Source organism: Dipteris shenzhenensis, chromosome 28 (genome assembly GCF_047967505.1).
Source record: "Dipteris shenzhenensis isolate YYH24624 ecotype China chromosome 28, Dip_SZ_1.0, whole genome shotgun sequence".
NCBI classification, from domain to species: domain Eukaryota; kingdom Viridiplantae; phylum Streptophyta; class Polypodiopsida; order Gleicheniales; family Dipteridaceae; genus Dipteris; species Dipteris shenzhenensis.
This window is the reverse complement of record NC_141623.1, coordinates 43,461,626-43,486,179: the sequence shown is the minus strand read 5'-3', so window position 1 is coordinate 43,486,179 and position 24,554 is coordinate 43,461,626. Positions and strand designations below refer to the sequence as shown.

Genomic DNA, 24,554 nt, shown 5'->3' with positions numbered 1-24,554 from the left:
TTTCACCTGACAAAGTAATGCATAAACTGCCTGTGTGCACAGTGGCAACACAGATCCCAATGTACAAACACCGAAAAGAAAATCTTTTGAGCACTGTCAACGATGGACAGTTAGGGACCGAGTAAACTCGATGCGCCCTGGCCAAGCGTGGCTCAACTGAGATTTTCAAAGTGTCGTACACAGAATGTGACCTGCAAGAAATGTCACTGAGTACACTGCGGAAACAAGACCAATGTGGGCACCCTGGCTCCACACTGCCTCAAGGCATACACTGCATACACTTCCAGGGAAAAGCCCTTTGAAATTGTCACCCTAAAACTGAGATTTGCACTCAGCAAAAGCATAAAAGCCCTCTGCAAATTAAGGCATCTGACCTTCCCGAAACAAAATAACTGTGCAACCACCACACTGTGGCACTAGTCACCTCAAGAACGAGGGACACGAGTGTACTTGCTGTACCTCAAACACACAGTTTTAGAACTGAAAAATTCCGGGAATGCAGAGCAGAGTGCTCTCTCTTTTCCTTCTTCCCCCAAAAACAAATCTGTGCCTGCTGTACCTTCTGTACCTGCGCAGGGTACCTGTTGTACCCTGTACCTGCGAGGGCACGGATCCCAAAAAAAAAAGTCGAAGGTCTTGCACGCGTCCTCGCCCACTGATGGAGGTCGGCTGCCTATGTGCAGCCGGCTGCTGCTCGTCACGCGACCGTACAGCCGGTACGGCTGGCTGTACTGGTCGCTCCGGTACGGCTGCCTGTGCAGCCTGGTTGCGCGCGGCCGGTGCAGCGCGATGCACGCGCTGGCTGTGCCCGCCTGATAGGCTGCGGCCGTCGGTAGGCGGGTAGCAGCTAGCAGTAGCTAGCTGCTGCTGCAGCTATGGCTGCGTGCGCGCCTGCTGCGTGCGGCGGGTCATGCACCTGCTGCGCGTGGTGGCGCCCTGCTTGCTGCTACCGCGCCTTGCTCGCACACCGCTGCCAGAGGGCACGAGGCCCGAGGGGAGAGGGAGGGGTAGACCGGAGTGAGAGGGAGGGGGTAGCTCTGATACCACTTGTGAGGGAAAGAGAGAGGGAGTGGAACATTAGGAGACAGAGAGAGGGAGACACAAGAAGTGTGGGTGTGTAAAAGAAGTGTTGAGCCACACCACAAACTCATAGGTTTTATTAGGATTAGGGATTCACCCTATGACTGTCTTAAGACAGTCATAGTGGTCTTAACATTTTAAAGGGTGGCAATGTGCCTTTACCCCAACAAAGACCAACGATGCAGGCCAGACTGAGCAAGGGATACGCCTCATTGGCTCGGCTAGAGAGACAATGCTTCTAGTCCCACTTCCAGGACCCTCAGACCAAGGCTCTTCTCTTCGACTCCTTGGTCCGACCAGCCGGTATGTATGGCAGCCCTTGTTGGGGGCCTGACATGTCAGAGATAGAGTGGACACTGGTGGAGCGCCTGCAGATTCTCATGCTCTCACGGATGATCTGGGGGAAACCGTCTGTACCACATCACATCATTTAGGCCTAGTTTGGTGCTTCTCCACTCTAGCTAGATGCAGCCTTTCAGACCATCATATAACATTGGGTTAGATCATATGGGGATTGCACATCAGGGAGACAGAAGTTGCCATGGTTGGCTCTCGATTCCTCCATGAGGTTAGCAGCAGAGAGAGACGAGCGATGGTGGTATGCACGGACTCACAGATGGTTTGTGAGACTAGGGTTCCACATCGATAGGATACCTCCTTTTCAGTACAATCTAGATGCCCGTCCGGTACTCCCACCCACCATCCCGATTGGGCCACACACCAACCAGGTCATTAGAGAGGATCTCTTGCATCTACACACCTTTAGGACCTGGTTAGAGTTGAGGGAGCTTCCAGTGAAGCTGAGTTTTTACAGAGATTATTGTCCTCGTATTTCGGAGGAGGGATTCATCACACCACCGGGGTACACTGAGCTTTATATGCCTCACTCACTACGGATGTCCATCGGACAGTTTCGGGTATCATCACACCGCCTCCACATAGAGAGCGGCAGAGCAGAGGGGATTCCTAGGGAGCATCGCATATGCATATTGTGTGACTGTCAGGAGGTTGAGTCGGAGGAGCATTTTATTTTCAGGTGCCCAGTGTAGTACGAGATCCAAGGTCGCTACCATTGCCTCCTCAGAGACAGCTCCGGGCTCCTTTTCAGATTACTCGCCTACCCAGATCAGAGATGCCTCGCGGCCTTCATTCACGACACAGAGAGTACTTACTCAGGGGACGGGGCTTGGCCACATCATCAGACACCTCTCAGAGCAGGATCACAGAGTTCTTCCCATCGAGTGACATTGATCGTCCAGTCTCTAGCCGCATACGTGACAGAAACCCCGACCTGACGACCGCAGCACAATACACGAGACATTGAGGGGACACACAGATCACTCTGGGGGACCTCCCATCATTGTTTAGACTCGGGATACGTCCCACAGGAGTCACGGTGGCTCTGGTCTTGTGTCGAGCCTCTCTAGGAGATCGAGACGCACGGCACTCCTTGACGGCGCCAGCGTCCCATCATCGGCTATGCACCAGCCAGGGTGACATGACATACGGAGAATTCCGCTCCGCTCTAGTCCTTTTCTTTTTATTGTTACATCCAGATGTATTTGATTATGTATTATTAGACTTAGGATTCAGCACGGGTGATGATGCTCATTTGAGTAGCTCCACCCTTACTGTGATTTATATCAGGTTTTGTTTCAGTCTCATAGAACCATCGGTCTTCCGAAGACTCTAATAAAATTTCTTTCTTTCTTTCTTTCTCATTCTCAGCCAAGGCAATAAAATGCTTGAAGCATGAAGAAACTTAAGATTTGGATTTCAAGGCAAAAATCCAAGTGTACCTGGTGAAGTCATCAATAAATGTGAGCATTTGTGCTTGTTAAGGCGAAAGAAAATCTTGGTGGTGACCCTTGGTCTAGCCAGAGGGGCTCTATGGCAGCACCCTCAAATCCCACAGCCATTAAGGTTCTTCTTTCCCCAACTGACAAGCAACAGGTACAATAGGTAGTTCAGTCCCTCCAGGACAAGGCGATCGTGGGCAGAATTGTGGGCCTCATGCCTACAAGGAGACATGTGCGAGAGTGGATCTAGGCGAGCTTGGCATTAGAGGGTGACCACATCCATGAGGTCACCATCTTATGGAAGAGGTGTATTCCTCATCCAGTTGAGCTCCCCTGACACTCGTCGTGGAGCAGAGCCCCATCCTCCTTGACCCGCATTTGGTGTACCTCTTTCCTTTGCACCATGGCTTTATAGTGGAGGACATGGACACGCCACACCATGTTCCCCGTATTCCGGTTACGCTCCGCTTCCCAGGGCTCCCAAAGGAGTATCGAGCCATCTTCTCCATTGGTTGGGCATTTGGCATTGTGCTTGAGTCTCCGTCAGAGTCGGCCGCCTCAGTTGTAGCAAATGACGGGGTCCCCAGTATCAGAATGGTGGTTGAGAGCCCAGAGTCCCTCCCAGAGTTGATCCTCCGAGAGATTCTCGAAGGGGGCACACTTCGCCAGCGAGTGGAGATTTCTGGGTTACCATGCCAGTGTCTTCGGTGCAGACAGATGGGTCACCTAGCTAGTGATTGCCCCCGTGGCCATGGCCGAGCGCCTCCCCCCCCACCCCCACAGAGTAGGCAGAGTCAGCAGACCAGAGTCCAGCACCCCCTCAGACACGAGTAGCACCAAGCAAACAGGCTTGCAAGCGCTGAGGGCCAGATGCATAGAGAGAGACAGGGTTGTCCGTAAGGCACCTGAGGAGGAGTAGCAGCAACAGGAGCCCTTACGTAGAGATCCACCTCTCCCAGTGGGAGGGGCCACCACCCGACAAGATGATCCTCCCATGATGGAGGTTCAGTGTCCGCATCCACCCTTGTATCAGCAGCGAGTCCCATGAGTTCGTGATGAGGTGATGGTGGACGTTAGCCAGGCAGCAGCTGAGGAGTGGATCCAGAGCCGCGGCAAGCCTGATTAGTAGTGGTCGTCCCTATCCCCCCCCCCCCCCCTCCCTCTCCCCCTCTTCCCCTCCAACCCCCCCCCCCCCCCCCCCCTTGGGTTCCCCCCGCCCCCTCCTACCTCCCTTGCCCCTCTTGCTATGATCACTCTCACTACCCGCGCCCTTCCCTCTGCCCCCCCACCTCCTCCCTCCCCCGCTGCCCCCCTCCCCACCTCCGTAGTAGGTTCCTCAGCCTCCCTCCTCTCCCCTACTTCGACACCCTTGCTAGCAGGCAAGGGTAAGACGACGTCCCCCTCTGCTCTCTCATTGCAGCATCAGGTCCATTCAGGGAGGGAGCTAGAAGGACGGGGCTCGTCCTCCCAGTCATTAGCTCCCAACCTCCAACCTGGGCATCCCTTAGCGACACCACCTTCTCCCAGGGAGAGGTCCGGAGGAGTGGTCCCCTATAGTAGGACGAAGCGGAGGGGTCTCAATCTCACAGATTTGGCTCCAGAGGTCTACGATCAGGGCGAGCTTATCCCAGGACGGGCATTTTGGATGGGAGTTAGGACGGGAGAGTCCAGGATTGGGATCCTGAGCGTGTATGCCCAGCATGCAGACAGCACTGTCCAGCTTTTGGAGGAGGTTGTCAAAGTGTCTTTCAGATGTAGACACCTCTATTGTTGGAGGGCACTTCAACAACCTGGAGTTTGGGGAAAGACAAGCAGGGCGGCGCCTCCTTCTCTGAGATGCCAGTAGCAGAGCGTAGCATTTAGGAGTAGTTCATTTTCATGATCAACGACGACAGAGCCACGTGGCGTGAGCCAGATTTCAGCAGGATACCTGGCAGCCTCCTCTTCTCTCCTCTTCTCTTTCGGATAGAGGAGACACGATGGACTGCTTGAGAGACTAGACCGTTTCTACATTGGCGACTGGGCAATGCATAGAGGCGGCTCTAACGGGATTCTGGCAGGTACCAAGATGTCAGACCACTCTCCGGTAATACTTCACTTAGATCAGCCCTGTCGAGGTCTTCTCCAGAAGGGAGTCCGCATTCTAGAGGACCTCTTGCATGACGAGGAGATCCACCAGGTCATGGCAGGGATTTGGGAGCAGTCAGAGATGATATCGTGCGAGGGATGGGCTTCGTGGGTGGCCGATGCGATCGAGAGGAGCAGTGAGGAGTTACAGGCTCACGGCCTCAGGGGGAGGACTCCTCTTCAGGAGCGCGAGCCAGCTTTGAGGCGAGACCTAGCCTGCATAAAGCGGCTCAGGGAGCAGGACCCAAGTTCTCAGTGGCTTAGTGACAGGTTCGAGAGCGCTCGCCTGGAGCTTCAGGACACGGAGATTCGACGGGCTGAGTTCTCCTATCACTCTTCCCGGGCCCGATGGGTAGAGCAAGGAGATAGGATGACGAAGCAGTTTTTTTAGACCATTGGGCCCCGATCGGTAAGCACACAGCTTCAGCGTCTCCGAGATCCGCAAGGAGATATTAGACCTTACAACGGGTTTTTACAGCGAGCTCTTTTAGACGGAGAGGATAACTCCAGCTGGTATTGTGGCATTCCGATAGTAGTCTCGCATGATTTATGCAGCACACTAGAGGACCCTTTCAGGGATGAGGAGCTCTGGGAAGCCCTCAAGGCTCTCCCGACCTAGAAGTGTCCTGGTGAGGATGGCTTGACTTTGGCCTTCTTCCGGAACTTCTGGGAGATTATCTCCACCTCTTTTCGACTAGCATGCCAGGAGATTTTTGACACGGGCTCCCTCCCTCAGTCCCTAAGCAGGGGGTGGATTTGTTTGATCCTGAGAGGGGGAGATAGGTCAGACATTTGGCAGTGGAGACCGATCACTGTGCTTGATACTACATACAAGATCCTCGCCAAGGTCTTGAGTGTGCGGTTACGGCCCCATCTTATTGACATCATCCATGACACACAGACAGGGTTCGTCCAGGAGCGCAGCATCATGGACAACATCTTCACGTTCTGGGAGGCGGTGGATTGGTCCAGGGAGGAGTCACATCCGCTGGTCGTCCTCTTGGATTTTGAGAAGGCCTACGATAGGGTGGAGTGGTCCTTCCTGGAGGGTACTATGCGGAGATTGGGTTTCTTAGACAGATGGGTTAGAGGAGTTTCTGCACTTTATGCGGGAAGCTCTAGCTAGATGCTTATTGGAGGACACATGGGCGAGGTCTTTCCTCTCTCTCACTCGGTCCGCCAGGGCTGCCCACTCGTTCCCACCTGGACCAGGACATCTTAGGTCCCCACCAGATGCTTGGGACTCCCTATTGGTTGAGATACACAGCATCCGGGCCCGTCAGGCAGAGCTGACACATTACACTTAGGAGCAAGCCCGATACACCCAGGAGCAGGCCCGCATTATACACGAGCAGGGGATCCTTATCCAGGGGCTCAGACACGACATGACAGCTTCGAGAGGAGCCTGGGACCCTCAGAGCAGCGCCTGGAGGGACCCCAGTCATAGAGATGGAGGCATAGATAGCCATGATACAGTCGGCTATAGAAGAGATGACTAGATGGGTGGACGTGGCGAAATGGGAGCCCGCAAAGGCAACAGTTTCAGCCGCCATACATGAGCAGCAGCAGAGGGCTTCGAAGGCCCTCAACATCCGGATATGAGGGATCATGCGAGATAGCACCAGCACCACTACGACGCCCATGGAGGAGGCGATCACCTTTGTGACCACCACCATGGGGGTCACCGACCATGGCATAGAGAGAGCATGGCATGTTGGGAGGGACCCCAACAGAGAGCAGCCCCTAGTCATTTGCTTCAGAGATTCACATGCTCGACTAGCGACACTCTGACGCCAAGCCGCCCTACGAGAGCATCCCACCCTGTCCATGGACGAAGATTTGACACACTACGGATTGAGGAGCGACGAGTTCTTCTATAGTAGCGGGACGTTGCTCGTAATGAGGGAAAATGGGCCGTGGTCCGAGATGGTAGGTTGTTGACTGGCACCTGTCGGGCTCCCACCCATACCCCCTAGGGGGACGGGGCCTATGAGACTCAGGTTTCCGAGACCCTAGCCTGCACCATTTGGAATTGTAATGGTACCTTATGGTCGAACCCAGGGAACTTCTCGGAGTCTTATATAGGTTGAGGCATAGTCTTTTACATGGAGACACACCAGAGCCTAGAGCGTCCACTACCGATAGTCAGTGGCTACACATGGGAGTCAGCCTTCACGGATGAGACGAGGGATACAGGAGGGGTCGCAGTATTGTACAGGTCTTCCCTCATTGGAGCCATCTCCATTGAGAGGAAGGACGCACACTCCCAATTCATGTGGATGTGGATCCGACGCACAGACACCCGTGACCTTTTCATAGCAATATGCTACTTCCCGCCAGACACATCCCACTTCGCCAGAGTGGCATGAGAGGAGGGTGAGACATCGCCATATGCACCCTTACATAAGGATATCCCAGACCTTTCAGCCCGCAGGGAAGTTCTCCTTGTTGGGGACTTCAACGGCAGGACGAGCACGCGCCAGGCACCACTCCTGGACTCCGAGACGACTCTATCATGCTACCAGACATGGACCTAGACGGAGCAGGTATGACCAGGACCTCATCGGACCGACACGGGCGTGTTACACCATATGGACACACGCTCCTTGATCTGGGCAGGATGCATGATCTCATCATGTACAACGGGCTTGACCTATGGCCCTCCTTAGGTGGTTTTACTTGCTTCCCACACGGGGGAAGCACTAGTGTAGTAGATTACATCATGGGATCCCCTACCTTCACTTCATGTATCACCGACTTCACCGTAGCACCACTCCCTCTAGGAGTTGATCACACATACCTATTCTTCACTATCACCACCCCACGCTTAGCCACACCACACACACCACATAGAAAGCATGACACCTACCACGATATACGCTTTGATCATAGCCTCTCCCCAACCTACTTTGGACGCCTAAACAGACTCCTAACCTACATCGATCACATACCACTCATGGAGGACCGTGCTGCCCCTGATTAGTCGCACACTCCACGAGGCTGTCCTCCAAATCTTTTCCCACACCACACAGTCCACTAGACCACCACCTCTTGGTTCTGTACGTTGCGACAACTGATACGATGAGGAGTGCAAGGCTTATTGCCGACAGCTCCGTGAAACCAGATGTCACCTTCCGAACACACCAGACACGATACGCAAGTATCGACGTCTCGTACGTCGGAAGAAGCAGGCATTTCTTCGTCGAAATGAGGAGGAGCTGTTGAACATCTTGTACAGCAACAACTCTAAGGATTTTTGGCAGAGATTCCTTGAGCATAGGTCTCCATCACCCCTCACCGACACGAGAGTCTGGGACATGTATGCACACCATCTTTATGATGTCCCACACCAGCCCACTCCAGATCTCATACACACACCTCGCCCCACCACTTGCACGTTGTTCACGAGAGGGGGGGTCAAGGACGCGACATTGAAACTGCACAATGGCCGAGCTAAGGATCACGAGGGGCTATGCACTGCGTTTATCGCATATGGGATCGACACTTTAGTCCCAATCTAGCAAAGCTATTCAATGACGCTGTTTGCCTTGGCTTCCCCCGCACTTGGATACTCAACACCATCACCCCCATCCACAAGGTAGGGGATCCCATGGACCTGAGTAACTACAGGACTATCATGATTGGACATGTGATGTCCAAGATCTATGCAGCTGTATTGGATGCGTCGGTCAGCCTGTTCGCAGAGATGAGAGGGCTTAGAGTAGAGGATCAGGCCGGTTTCAGGCAAGACCATGGGACTATGGATCACATACTCACATTCAGGAGTGTCATTGAGGAGACCAGATCACGGAAGGAGAGGGTATATTGCTGCTTTGTGGATTTCCGCAAAGCCTTTGACACAGTACCTCAAGCTCGTCTCATCACACGCCTATAGACACTGGGATTTGATCAGGAGATCATTTGGGCAGTCATGGCACTTTATGAGAGACTCTCAGGCCGAGTTCGGATAGGCGCAGGTTGGACAGATGAGACCTTGAGTACCAGAGGGGTTAAACAGGGTTGTCCCTTATCACCAACCTTATTTGGCCTCTATATCGATGAGTTGGAGACTTTCATGGGGGCGTTCGGAGGGACTGGTTGCTCACTTGCCGGGATCATCATCAGGATTCTTCTTTATGCAGATGACGTGGCACTCTTGTCGTCCACACCCGAGGGGCTCCAGCGACACGTGGATGCACTGCAGGCTTTTTGTCCATCCCATGATTTGGAGGTCAACCTTGGCAAGACCAAGGTCATGATCTTAAACACCTCTTGAGCAAACATGCAACGGAAGCAGTTTACTTTCGGTGGGTCACTAGTTGAGATCGTATCCTCATACACTTACTTGGGCGTCATCTTCTCCGGCCCGATTTTCACGATGAGACCAGCGATGCAGCCAGACTGAGCAAAGGATATGCCTCACTGGCTCGGCTGGAGAGACAGTTCTTCCACTCACACTTTCAGGATCCTCGGACCAAGGCTCTTCTCTTCGACTCCTTGGTCCGACCAGCCGGTATGTATGGCAGCCCTTGTTGGGGACCTGACATGTCAGAGATAGAGTGGACACGGGTGGAGCGCTTGCAGACCCTCATGCTCTCATGGATGATCTGGGGAAACCATCTGTACCACATCACATCATTCAGGCCGAGTTTGGTGCTTCTCCACTCCATCTAGATGCAGCCTTTCAGACCATCACATATCTACACCGGGTTAGATCATATGGGGACTGCACATTAGGGAGACAGAGGTTGCCATGGTTAGCTCTCGATTCGTCCATGAGGTTGGCAGCAGAGGGAGACGAGCGATGTTGGTATGCACGGACTCACAGATGGTTTGTGAGACTAGGGTTTCACATCGATAGGATACCTCCTTTTCAGTACAGTTTAGATGCCCCTCCGGTACTCCCACCCACCATCCCGATCGGGCCACACACCAACCAGGTCATTCGAGGATCTCCTGCAGCTACACACCTTTAGGACCTGGTTGGAGTCAAGGGAGCTTCTAGTGAAGCTGAGTTTCTACAAAGATCACTGTATTCGTATTTCGGAGGAGGGATTCATCACACCACCAGGGTACATTGAGCTTCATATGCCTCACTCACTATGGATCTCCATCGTACAGTTTTGGGTATCATCACATTGCCTCTGCATAGAGAGCGGCAGAGCAGAGGGGATCCCTAGGGAGCATCGCATATGCATATTGTGCGACTGTTAGGAGGTTGAGTCGGAGAAGCATTTTATTTTTAGGTGCCCAATGTACTATGAGATCCGAGGCCGCTACCATTGTCTCTTCAGAGACGGCTCCGGGTTTCTTTCCAGATTCCTCGCCTACGCAAATCAGAGATGCCTCGCGGCCTTCATTCACGAGGGGGTCCGACACAGAGAGTACTTACTCATGCGACGGGACTTGGCCACACCATCAGACACCTCTTAGAGTAGGATCAGAGAGTTCTTTCCATCGAGTGACATTGATCGTCCAGTCTCTAGCCATAGATGTGACAGAGACCCCGACCTGACGATCGCAGCATGACACACGAGACATCGAGGGGGGACACAGATCACTCTAGGGGACCTCCCGTCATTGTTTAGACTCGGGATACGTCCCACGGGAGTCACGGTGGATCTGGTCTTGCGTCGAGCCTCCTCTAGGAGACTGAGACGCATGGGACCCCTTGATGGATGCCAGCGCCCCATCACCGGCTATGCACCAGCCAGTCGGTCTTCCAAAGACTCTAATAAAATTTGTTTCCTTCTTTTCTTTCGTCTTGTTTGTGGCGGAGGCTTTGGGCTACTATTTGAGATCACAGGTGGCGGGCCTCAGAGGGTTGAGGCTCCCAATCAGACAGGAGTAGGAATTGCTTGACTCTGAGTTTGCAGATGACATGGCCTTGTATGTTGAGGGCACCACAACGAGTTTGGAGAGAGTCAGGGGAGCCCTGGCTATTTACTGCGAGGCCTCGGGTGCGCGGATCAACTGGGCAGTCCATAGGTTTCTTCATGGGCTATGAGGAGACACATGAGATTCGTGAGTGGGGGAGTGACTTTGGCTGCAGATGGATACCACGGGGCCAGATAGCGAGATACCTCGGTTGCCAGGTTGATATTGACATTACAGTAGAGCAGCAGATCGCTCTGGTCCTTGAGAGTGTTCGGCGCAAGCTTCTCTACTGGAGCTCAGCCAAGCTTTCCCCTGTAGGTCGTGCCTTAGTGACAAACCAGGTCCTTCTTGCCACGGCCTAGTATATCGCCTCTTGCTGGTGCTTTCACAAAGGATGCATTGGGCAGCTCCAACGGTTGGTTCGGAACTTCCTTTGGGCAGGTTGCGGCACGCGGAATACTGTCGCTTGGCAGACGACGGTGATCATGCTGCAGGCATTGCGAGGCTTGGGTATCATTGATGCGGAGATGCAGAGTAGAGCCCTCCTAGGCAAGTTGGTTGTTCGCGGCCTCATCCCAGGTGTAGAGCCTTGGAAGCTCCTCTTACAGCGAGGGCTTCTCAGGAACATCCCACGCACCGGAGGACTGTGGCAGCTTTCACACAGATGGATCTTCTCAGAGGCCCCCCTTACATGGAAGGGTTCCCCCTTGATGAGGAGCCTTCACAGGGTCTGGCAGAGACTAGAAGGGGGTCTCATTCGTGCTCCGCCCAGATGCGGAGAGGAGCTTGAGCGTCAGCCCCTTATGTGGCACCCAGAGATTCGAGATCAAGAGGGGTGTATGCTCGGATAGCGGACTCACATTGGTTGGGCATAGTGGGACAGTGGTCCGGCCGGGTCTTTTGGCAGATGGAGCAGATTATCCATGGAGGTAGAGGCGAGGCTTGGCACCGTAGCGCATCTGCGAGGGAAAGGGCAGTAGATGAGAGAGATTGACCTAGCCATCCTTGAGTCGTGGTGGGAGGGACTTCGCGTTTGGAGGGGCAGCGTTTGTTTGGGGCAGTTTTCTCGGATAGGTGTCCCCTTGAGGATGATGATGCAGCGAGGCAGCACGCACCCCGGCTTCTTGGGAGGTGGTAGCCAGTATCACTGCGTGGAACATTTGGGTGGCTCGCTGCAGTCTTGTGATGGGTGAGCATCCGGCTCCGCCCTCAACTACCCTGGTCGCCATTTGGCAGGATATCATCTACACTCTACGCTCCACTTGGGAGCGTGGGACTCCAGGCTCTAGAGCGACTATCGAGAGGCGTGCTCGATTCTGCAAGGCTTGGCCTACAGGAGTTTTCTACATCTTCACTCCGCGAGGGATTCGCTGGTTGTATAGTCTACCCACTTGGCTGTTAGCCCCAGTACTAGAGATCCCCTAGGCAGTGAGCTGGGTTTCTCTAGAACAGGCCGGTTTTTTTCTTTTATCCTTTTCCGGTTTTTTCCATACTCAGTACCTTTGGGGATGCTGTTTTGTATGAAGTATTTCAAGCATTAATAGAAGGTTCCTTTGTTTGAAAAAAAAAAGCCATCAATAAATGTGACAAAATAATAGAATCCCCCAAGAGCTGCAACCCGCATGGGTCCACAAACATCACAATGAACCAGATAAAGCTTGCGTGAGGCACCAAGTCTCCCATCCTTGGGAAACGCAGAACGATGCATCTTACCAAGCAAGCAAGGTTCAAAAACATGCTTTGAAGGCATATGCATTTTGGGAAGATCAACAACCATAGCATTCTTATATAACTTCACCTCACCAAAGCCCCAAAGTTGAGGTGTCCAAATGGGTATCTACCATGGTAGAAGAATCAAGAGCAAAGGCATGTGCATCTGCAAGTGCAGCATCATTTAAACATCTGTCATAAGCATCAAGCCTATAAAGACCTCTAGTCAATGTGCCAGTAGAGACCATGGTAAAGGCATGTGTAGCATCATACACTGCACACCGAACACCATGAAAAAGAACCTGATAGCCACATGTAGCTATGGCTGAAATAGAAATGAGGTCCTTGCGAATGCTTGGAACATAAAGCACATTCTCTAGAGTGACAAGACCACCAGAGATGGAAGTAAGAGCAACTTGTCTAATACCTTTCACGGTATATGATGCATTATTGGCACATCTGACACTGCCCCCCTTAGATGTATGTTGTAGTGAGCTGAATAACTTGCAGCAGGAAGTGATGTGCTTGCTAGCACCACTATCAAAGAACCAGGCATCATGAACATCTGAAACTGCCATGCAGGCATCATGAACATCAGGAAGTGATGTGCTTGCTAGCACCACTATCAAAGATCCAAGCATCATGAACATCTGAAACTGCCATGTAGGCATCATGAACATCATGAACATTAGGATTATATTGACATGTAACCAAGAAAGCCCAATGCTGGTCTTGTGCAAAATTAGGTGACTCATGTCGATCTTCTGCACTAGGAGAACTAGATTACTGCAAGACCAGACTCTTTCTTCTTCTTTTCAGATGTAATTCTCTTCTTGCATTCAGAGATATCATGCCGAGGTTTCCTGCAATAGTTACATCTCTTCTTCTTTTTATTATCCCCCGAAGAAGAGGCACCATGAGAATGATCAACATGTGAATGAGGGGGTTTACCAGCTGAAACTTTTCCTTTGCCTTTGTGTTTATGCTGGGTAGCAAAGGCTTGATAGAAGCATTGCGAATTGCACGACTTTGCTCCTCCTGAAGGAGAAGAGCAACCAGCTAGTCAAAAGAGAAATGGTTGCCATTGCCACCTGCAACCAACCTCACTGTAGTAGCAAAGCCTTGATAATAATCAGGCAACCCATCAAGGGTATTAGAAACAAGCTGAGAATCAGGCGTAATCTCATCAATATTAGCCAATTGCTCTTTCAAATCCTTATTCAGAACAGCAGCAGCAGTGCCCTAATGTCAAAGTCGGCTGGTGTAGGTGCTCCAAACTTCCCTGAAAATGCAGCACTTGAAAGATCTTTGGGACCCATTTTAAATCCAAAACATCAGGGCCATATAGGCCTACTTCAAATGATCCTTTTTCCAAGATTGCCAAGGAGATTCATGGGTTGTCTGATTGGCATTTTATAAGATCATACATGTATCCATCAAGGCTTGAGCTTTCTTTGTATTTTTACTCTACAGCTTAAGATTACAAGCATAGTGGAGAAAGTCCTGGATATGGGAAGCAACAGTAGTGTGAACTCCCATATTGGTTCCAATTAATAGTCTTTCTTGACGCTTTCAGCTTAATCGACGTTCCATGATTAGACCTGTGCAAGCTATCCTTTTTTGACTTTTGTATCTACTAGTGGAGACAAAAAGATGGAGTCATGATCATGTGATCCGTATTTTCTTCTTTGCAGCTGTAATATTTTCATTGCGATTATGTGGACTTGTCCATGTAGGCCTATCATCTTTCCAAGAAATTGAGTTAAGGAATACCAAAGTATTCTTTTTTTCAATTAAATATTGTTCACTTTTGTACAGGTTTTGAAGTCATGAGAATTCTTGTCAGTGCCATGTTAATGTTGAGTATTTTGCTGTTGAGAACTTTTATAAGGTGTCTAGAGCCTATCTAAGTTTATCGGCAGATTGATATTAGAAAACATAAACTAGTAGCACCATTGGAGGATTGCAGGATGAGGTATTGGTTGTCTCATAAATATAGACTATCGCTCCCAAATGAAACCGAAGTAGATTTGTATATATCATCTTTTAAATTTACTGGTCGTAACCTTTCTACCTGAAATTTGTAAATAGTTTTTCGTCGATGTTATTCAGGGCACGGCAATGGATCCTTTTGACCAGAGTTCCAATGAGGACGAAGATTGCAAGTATGATTCGGTTGATAGGATTCGCGATTCAGAGGATGAGGCTGTTGTATCTGCAATGGAATCTGCTTTGAATGAATATCAGGACCTAGGCAAAGACTTGGGCAACATTTTAACTGGATCTTATTCTGAGGACCCAAACAGCTTGATTCAATGGATCCTTGGGGGGGATAAACTTTACAATGTCTAATCATGAATTGACTTTTCACCCTCTCATTGATTTCTCTCCAATACACAGCACCAACAGAGATGTGCTTCTCTCTTCTTTGAAAGCACAGGCTAAAGTCAACTCTCAGCTGAAGCTGAACTAGCTGCTAGAGGGCGAATGGGTACACCTGCAGAACTTGCCATATGCTGATTGAAAGGTGGCAATATAGTAACAGTGGAAGTATTAAAAAATTAACCCTTTACATGATTTCAAAGCTGAATATGAAACTGTCCTTCTTTTATGCATGCAAATGATTACCTGGAACACATTCTGAAAGATTGACTATGCTTGCTTGGAGACAAAATGCTCTGATAAATGTTAATGAGGCGAAAGCATATGAAAAGAAGATCCAGGTTTAGATTGCCACATCTTTAAACATAGCTTGGAAGAAGAAAATACATAGTTTTGTTTAACTTGCAGCTGAGTAATGGTAATGAATCACAAATTCAATGTCGCTTTACAGAGTTCAAGAATCGAACTTTGGAATAGGACTTGGCCACCTCATTTTTCTCATTCTCTTACTCAGTTCAATAAGCATTTTGCGCTGTATAGGTTCCCAATATTGAAGAAAAAGAATAACGAGTCCTTTAGTAGTTGAGGGGGGAGGGAATGACTCAAGAGGGATTATCAGTGGGTTCTCCTCCATTCATCCAGCCTCATGTGCTCCCTCCTCACTAGATCTTCGCACACCTCTCAACCCCCCAGGCGGCACATCAATTAGTTTGTAGTCAACTAGTCTAAAAATTCATTACATTCTTTTATTCCACATGAATTCAATTGCAACGTCACTTATGGGTACTCCTAATGCTCTATAGAGTCCCCCGCCCCTGGGGCCGCTCGCTTAGCCTTTAATGGAGTCTTCTGGGAGTCACTCCACAGGAATTGCAGCAAGGAAGGCACAACATAGGTAGCAGGGGAGCCGAGGTACTCAAGATCTGATGTTTGAGTACGAATGCCCTTGGAAGTCACTCGAGCAAGGAAGATAGTAGGGAATTCTTTTTATTGATCCCCTTCGTACTTGAATGGCATTCGTAGTTGAACATCATCTCTCTGCCTCCTACACTTCAAGAAAGCTCAATGTGTTGCAGCAAGAAAACTTGGAGCTATCGCAATGCTTCCAACAACTGGAACTCAAGTTCTCGGCCGTGGTGAACAAGATACAGCAGGAATAGGAGGACACATCAGATGGGCTTGCCTCCAGCGCCAAGAAGGTTGTCACATGTGGAGTTCAAACCATGAAGGTGGCAGTCTCGTTGTAACCATGGACACTAACATAGCATAGCAGATCAACCTTGGGTTGAGGGACAAGAAACAAGAGAAACTTTTATTGAACGCAGATTGGACGTTTACCAGACTGGAGAAGTAGCACTCATTTGAGGAGGATCTTGCAGTCATAAAAGGGTCGTGCCCATATTCACATGGAACATGGGGCAAGTGGTGGATGCATACCAATGGACCCCACAAAATCACAGGATCCTCACATCCATGACTGGGGAAGCTACGTTGATCAACTAAAATTCTAGGCATCTAAGCTTCGAAAAGTCAAGGATGCTTGCTCTCTTACCCCCTTACTCCATCGCTCAGCCCCTTCTAGTTAGATCCGTGAGGAGCTTAGACTACTAATGGCTAACGAGGGTATGATCGGACATGATTGGAGACTTTGGAGCTCCTCCAGTTCTTTCTCATGTGTTTCTTGCTCATCCATATCTTGCTCTTTCCAGTTCATCTTCAGTAGTTTCCAGGGTGGTGGGCTAGAAACCCAAGTCCCCCATGGGGGTTGTATCAGCATGATTGGATTTATCTCATAGGCTTTTTGGCCTTTAGCGACAAGTTTGGAAGCTACTTAAAAGAAATCTTGGAACATTGCAGCAAAATTCTCGAACTAGCACAAAAAATAGTCTAGCAAATACAATGTAGAAAGATTTGTGAGACTCTTATTTCAATGGTTGTAAAATGGACCACTATTTAATTTAATAGTGGTCTCTCTCTCTCTCTCTCTCTCTCTCTCTCTCTCTCTCTCTCTCTCTCTCTCTATCTCATGCCATATCCATACCTGTTCTCACCTGGAAGCCTAGGAGCATATCGTTATGGAGGTTCATCGCCTCCGTGCACTAGAGATGGGACAATCTCACTTCATACAGGAGCAAGCAGAGACAGATAGAGACCCTATGATATGGTGTCCTCATAGTCTAGATAGTGGCAATTGATCTCCAAAAGGACCAAAAGGAGATGGATGACCTCTGATGTCGAACAGAGGGAGCCCTAGGAAGCAAATCTTGCAGTGGAGGAGAGGATTTATGTGATGAAGACGGTCATTGAGGAGACTTCCAATGGGGACTTGGAAAGGCGAGTATTTTTGCCACTTGAGCAGTAGTAGAGAGCTAATAAGTTGCACGCACCTGTTCAACTATTTCAGACATTCCCACCGTTACCTCCACCCTTAGGGTACGAGAGCATGGTATTGAGAGTGCAGGGCGGGTTGGGCGAGATTCTACCAAAGATCAACCCCTTGTGATATGCACACTCAGACCCAACTAGCGGCGCTGTGTAGATGTTCATTCCTACAAGGTTGCCCATTATATTTACATGGACAAGGACCTCGGGCTTCTACAGGTAGAGGAGAGGCAAGCCCTCTTACTGCAGCGGGATGTCGTATGTAAGGCGGGGGAGTGGACTCTAGTACGCGAGGGTCCAGCTCTTGACTGGACCTAGCAGGGGCTCGGTTGCCACACTTGCATAGGGATGTGGGGTCTATGAGGCCCACAAAACTGAGACCTTGGCCTAACCATTTGGAACTGTAATGGTACTTTATGGTAAGAGCGTGGGAATTTCTCGAAATTCATACACAAGATGAGATATTGTTTTCTATACAGAGACATCAGAGCCCAGAGCACCCACTACCACCAAGTCTGTGGACACACATGAGAGTTTGCCAGGATAGGGAGGGTGGGGGAGAATGTGGGCCTAGTGGAGTAGCAATTTGGTATGGATCATCTCTAACAAGGATGATTACCATTGATCTGATCCGGATCAGGAGCACATTCTCTCTAGATATTTTTATTGCTGTCTCCTTTTTTTTGGGGGGTGAAGAAAAGAGGGTTATATATTATTCGTTAGTCCTAGGGGTAACCCTCAAGCTTGTGTGCTCATGGATCTAGTTGTTGACCCCCCAAGTGCCATAGCAATAGAAGATAGGAAAGGAGGGGTCTCGGTACAGCTTGTTTTCTACAAAAATATCCCCAATTCTTGTTTTCTCTATGGAACGGGGGGCCATTTCATTAGAGATTGCCTTCAGAGAGCTAGTATAGATCATAAAAATATAGGGGAGGAGGAGATCATAGTTTTCATACAAGAAGTGAAAGTACTCGAGGAAAACAAGGAGGAAGGTAAAGAGGAAGTCTGAAAACATTGCAACAGAAGCAAAGGAACAAGAAGGGGATAAAAGGGGTGCCCAAGTGATAAGAAGAATTGAGAGGGTGGGGACAGGATGCAGGAAGATGATGATAATCATCTCGATTTCATCCTACAGTCTCTCCAAGACATTGGGTTGGGTCCCAATATTATGAAGTTTGTCGAAACACTCCTTAGTAATGCAAGTGCTAAGGTTGAAGTAAATGGGAATGCCTAGGAGACTTTTTTGTTGAAGAGGTCAATCAGGCAAGGGTGCCCTCTTTCCCCCCTTTTTTTTGCAATTGCAATAGATACCCTTGGGTCATTAATCCAAGAAAAGGTTGATACATGTAATGCAAAACGTATCCAGGTAGGGGAAAACACCCAAGTAATTTGCCATCAATAACACTTGCAAAATGAAGAAAATTCAATGAACAACGTTTGGAATGCCTGGACACCTATCAAGCATTTGGGTCCTGTATCAATCACTCCCGGACAATTACCTAAGGTCCTCCGAGTTGCTAGGTCCAAGGAAATTGTTGAGGGTGTTCCATTTTGATTCTTGGATATCCCCATGGGCTTTCATCTAGCTATGAAGGATAGGTGGGAATGGGTTTTTAGAAAATGAGAAAGAAGATTCAGCCGCTGGTAGGGCCTACTTCTATTGCAAGAAGAAAGTTTGTTTTGAACCACTTCCTTTACCCAGTTGCCGTCATCTGCTTTATCTCCTATTGGTCCCCTTCTAAAGTTGATATGGGGGGAGATGAAGGGAGTGAAAGGATTGCTAAAGTAAGGTGGGAAATTTGTGTGCTACCTAAGAATGAAGGTGGCCTTGGCCTAGCGAACCTTGAGATGTCAGCAGAGCAATATTCATGAGTAAACAACTACTTATGTCTTTTGAAAATAAGAACTCCATCTGGTCAACACTTCTCAAAAGAAACTTGGAAAACACCATAACAGTAAGGTGCAAAGTTCGGAAAGGCTGCTCAAACATCTCAACACTGTTTGCACAAGAAAAATGTATTACAGGCTTAGGGCTCTGGATTTCAATATGAAAAGGATGGGAGTTGCTTAGGCCCCAGATCAAATGGAAGGGGTTTACTAGGAAAACAAAAACCTTCACCTCAAAAGATTCAATTTGGTCTTCCTTTTTTGGGAAAAATTCCCCTCTAAGGTGATATGAGGATTCGAAGCTTGCTTTGAGATTGAATAAAAAGGGAATTCAGGTTTGGACCGATTTGTGGGGTAGAGGAGCTCAAGCTTGGAAGGGAGATTTGTGCCTTCAACAAGAATTCAAACTCAACCATTATGATGTTCTTTTTATCACTGATAGACTAAGATTTTGGGACAGAGACTCACTTTCTTGGTTAGGTGGTAGACAATTTGATTGTCTACATGAGTTGCACTAGTTAGGCACTAAAAGACTTCTTCATGTTCCTATTTTTAACGTCCTCTTAACATAGCTAGATTGCTTAATAAGAGATGGCTGAGGAAGGATGGACAAATGTGTGGATAACTTCCCAAAAAAACAACCTTGTCTGCTATGGCTTCTTCTAGACAAAGCGGTATGGACTTGGACTAGAGCATTAGCCATATGGAAAGGTTTGCCTTAGATACCTTGAGAATGTCTCTCATCTCTTTCTCAATTGCAGGTCTTCTTAGGCAGTGTGGGACAAAGACAGATAGTTTTGTGGCTTCCTCTCCTTGAATTACACCTACATTCTTCTTGGCAACCCTCCTCATAGATTTCCGGGGAATTTGTAGATTTTTAGGAGTCTACTTTAGTTTGTTTGGCTAAAAAGAACTTCTCTTATTTATAAAGGAGAAGTTATTGATGCTGCTAAGCTCACGGTTCATTGGTTGATGCATACAATCCCGCAAGTTTTGTATTAATGAAGCTGATGCCCTCATTGACAAAATTACAAATCTCAAGAAACATGTTGCCTTGGCTTGTCAACGTTTGGTTGTCACTAAGAAGGTCTCCAATTTAGTTTCTCTTGTCTCCTGTTTGCTGCTTTTATGGTTATACTAGTTTCTCCAATTTTGTTTTTCTCCTTTTATAAGGGAGGATGTACATGGTGGACACACTCATACAATGTCTATTATGGATTTTTTGAGTCGTGTGGAGGTCCTCTTTCTCGAAGACTTCAACGTGAGTCGACCGTCGGGTACTGATCATTGATTTCTAGCATGACTCGATTATGTTTCTTAATATCAATATACATGAGGTAGGTTTCTCATGAGTATCCATAGATCGTTGATCCCCAGTCACCTTATGTGGACATGCCTTTATTGATATGGGGAGGACGTATGATCTGATAATATACAATGGTCTAGAGTGTTGGCCATCCTTCGGTGGGCTCACTTGTTTCCCTCATGGAGGAGGGACCAGCAATAGTTGACTATATCATGGGATCCCCTACTTTTACTCCTACATCACAAACTTCTCCATTCCCTAACCACCCCCCAGAGGAGCTGATCATACTACTTGTTCTTTAGCTTGTCCATCTCGTGACCACCATAGAGCACATCCCATCCCACTTACACTACTTTCCAAAAGATTCATTTGACCATACACTAGCCTCAACATATGTAACTTGTATCTCCCGTATGCTTGAGGACCTTGACGCTATCCCACTTCCAAAAGACAGAGCCACACTTATCACCCATTCCTTACATCATGATGCCATCTAGTATTTCCCGCATACCACTAGATCCACCTGCCCACCACTTGCTGAATTGATCTCCTAAAATATTGGTACAATGATGAGTGTAAGGACTTGCACTATTAGACTCAAGACTACTTGTCCACCACCCATTTTATTGGTTGCCTGCAATAGCTCCTACGATGAGGAGCGTAGGCCTTGCACCGTCATCTCAAATTCAAGACCAAACATCATCTTCCAAGTGCAACAGTGACTATAGAGAATATCGTGGCCTTTACATCAGAAGAAGAGAGACTTTATCCGTCAAAATAAGGAAGGAATTTTGAATATTCTATTTGGTTACAACTCCCAAAATTATAGGCAAAAAGTTTGTTGGAAGTGGTCCACATCCCTTATCACTGGCCTAATCATTTGGCACACCTACAACATGACATTCCTCATTAGCAATCACCAAACCTCCCACATCTACCATGCCGTACTTCCTATGCACTCTTCACTACCGGTGATATCAAACATGCTACCCTCAAGTTGCACATGGTATTAGTGCACTAGCCCCAATCTTCGCAACGCAATTCAATGAAGCAGTTCACATCGATTTTTCTTACACTTATACCGTCAACACCATTATTCCAATTCACAACAAGGCAGGGGATCCCATGAGTCCATAAAATTACACGACCATCATGATTGGATACGTCACGTCCAAGATTTATGTAGTAGCACTTGACACTCATGTTATTTGAGAGGTGCATTGTGTGGGACACAAAGCGATGGGGTAGGCAAGCTTCCAAGTAGATCATGTGACACTAGACGACATCTTTACATTGAGGACTATCATTAAGGAGGCTCGAGCACAGATGTAGAGGGTTTATTGAGGTTCTTCATTAGCTAACTCATTGATTCTAATTCGACTTTACATGGACAATCTAGTCCTACTCTCGTCCTTAGTAGTTGAGTGTCTCCAATGACATTTGGATGTGCTCTAGTATTTCTATGATTCACATGGTTTAAAGGCCAACTTGGGTAACACCAAGGTTATGATCTTCCACACATCTGATGTGGTTGCATACATAGAGCAGTTTACCTTTGATGGGGCTTTGTTTGAGATTGTTAGCATTAGCATCCTACACATACCTAGGTGCTCTCTTTTCAGATGTAATTTTCACAATGTGACCAACTATTCAGGCCCGTTGAGCAAGGGACATGCCCCACTATCTAGACACAAGCACCAGTGTTTCCACTCACATTTGCACATTTTGGAACTAAGTCTCTTCTTTTTGACCCATTAGTTTGCTCGATGGGCATGTAGGGTACTCCCTTTTAGGGGATAGAATTAGTGGAGATAGATTAGTCCCGCATGCAGACTTCGGGCCTTGCTTCTCATTAAGATGAACTGTAGTAAGCCATCGATCGCGCATCAGATCATATTTGCATAGCTTGGAGCCACCCCTCCATAGCTAGATATAGTCTTCCAAGTAGCCACTTATCTTCATAAGGTTAGGGACTTTGGTGCCATCACAACCCAATGATGCACACTGCCATGGCTAGCCCTAACTTCATCTATGACATTGGAGGTGGAGGGGAATCAAAGGGGAGCTCAAACACGTAGATGGTTCATAGACGTGGGGCTATAGATGGATAGATTACTACATTTTTCGAATAGCCTTGAGGCTCCAACTATTATATTTGCTCATTAGGAAGTTGACCAGGTCATCAAAGGATCTATTGTAGCTCTACTTATTCGGGACCTTGAGATTTTGATGGAGCTCGACTTCTACAGAGCTCACTACTTATGGATCTCAGATGAGGGTTTTTAGTAAATCGCCAGGCTACACCCAAATTCATCTCCCATTTTTCCAGAGCATCTTGATGGGTGCATTTTCACAGATGGTAGGGGTTAAGAGAGGATGAGAAGATGACATCCCACGTGAGAGATGAATTTGCACTTTCTTTGATATGGAGGAAGCCGAGATAGAGTATCACTATGCTTTCAATTCCCTGTATGCTATGAGATCCATGGACAACACCACTATATTTTTAGTATCAGATTTGGCCCACTTAGAGAGTTCCTAGCACATCGAGATCAACGATGGGTGACTATGTTCCTTATTGAGGCTAAGAGACATAGATCAGCTTATGTGGGCGCTGTGTGAGCACGAGGGACCGACGAGCATATTCATAGAGCCAGCATGGTTTTTTTTTCTAATGACTCAAGCCATGAAAAAAAATTTGACATCGAGTGGACACTTACATGAGGGACACATGCATATCCTCTCTCTTTGACGTGGGGGCTGACAGACCATTGGAGTGATAATAGTATTTTTCAAACAGTGGGCCACATCACAGAGACTAAAGAGGAGGGATGGACTCAGACAGGCCAAGCAACAACAATGCTCTATAGAATGGCTACGATCCTATAAGTCACATATCATGAGGAGTACTTCTTGTACTTTCCCACCATGTTCACTAGGAGGGCCATCGAGTGGTATGACCAAACCCTAATGGGTATTCACCTTGTTTGAAGAGTGAAGGTGCATTCCTAAAGAGGTTTCATCACATATTTAGAAAAGAAGAAGCACAACTGAAGCTCAAGAACCCCAACCAAGAAAAGGGTGAAAGAGTGTATGACTTTGTAGCCAAGATGATGGTATTGATAGAGCTCACCAATGTCCAAGACTAGATGGCACTAAGGTCATTGATTTTAAGTCACCTCACCTTGGGGACAGCGAAATGCAAAATGAAGATAACATTTGCAACGAGGACACATGACAAACTTCCTCAATGAGCAATTTTGTTAGAAAACGAAAACAAAAAGTATCGAAGAAAAAGAAGTCAATCGTATGAGAAGTGGAGAGCGGACAAAGAAGACGAGAAATGAGAGGAGATGCCCAAAAAGACACCATGAAGGAGGAGCTAAAAAATATCTTGAAGGAAATGGACATTCAAGGGAACGCGGAGAAGGGCCAGCTCCCATGCCACAATGCAAAACCTAGGTTCATATGTTGGCTGAGTGTCAGTCAAGCCAATGGTGCAAGATCTAAGCCACACACTCAACGCATGGATTGCTAGTACAACAAACAAAAAAGAACTACATCCCCAAGCAAATAGGGCTTGCTTTCTAAAAGCTACTTTTACATAAAATCCAAGCTTTTTAGCCTTTCTTTTTAAATATGGTGCTTTTGGCACTTTTTTATCTTGTGGGACCTCCTTTTAAAGAGGTGCCACCATGTCCATGCCTTTAGGCCTTGTGGGCCTCGTGGGACCTGCCTTTTGTGCTTTTCTTCCCACTCTTGGGTCCTTTTTGCACTCTCTTAGGTCATACACATTGCATAAACAAGTTCCAACACTTTAACCCAGGTTAGCGAAATGCATGCATTCCTAATTCTTGGACTAATCCTAGTCCTTGTGGGCGTCCCCACAGTTCTCTTTTACCAATGCAAAGCAAAAGTAAAAACAATAAAACCTATTCTAGTTAACCAAAGTCAACTTTCTTGACCATCGTCAATGCAATGCAGATTGCGACCAGGTAGTGCAA

General features: G+C 48.1%; 1 protein-coding gene across 4 annotated transcripts in view; it reads left to right on the top strand.

The window, feature by feature from the left end:
- The window catches only part of ATSAC1 (Phosphoinositide phosphatase family protein), a 132,304-nt gene extending 116,939 nt beyond the window's left edge, over window positions 1–15,365 (top strand). Inside the window, exon 14 of one of the 4 annotated variants that reach the window (XM_087399428.1) lies at window positions 14,706–15,365. In XM_087399428.1, the coding sequence (XP_087255554.1) occupies window positions 14,706–14,945 (240 nt within the window). In that variant the 3' untranslated portion in view covers window positions 14,946–15,365. The remainder of the gene's footprint in view (window positions 1–14,705) is intronic. The other 3 variants (XM_087399425.1, XM_087399424.1, XM_087399427.1) reach the window with 3 other exon arrangements.
- The last annotated feature ends 9,189 nt before the right edge of the window (window positions 15,366–24,554 follow it).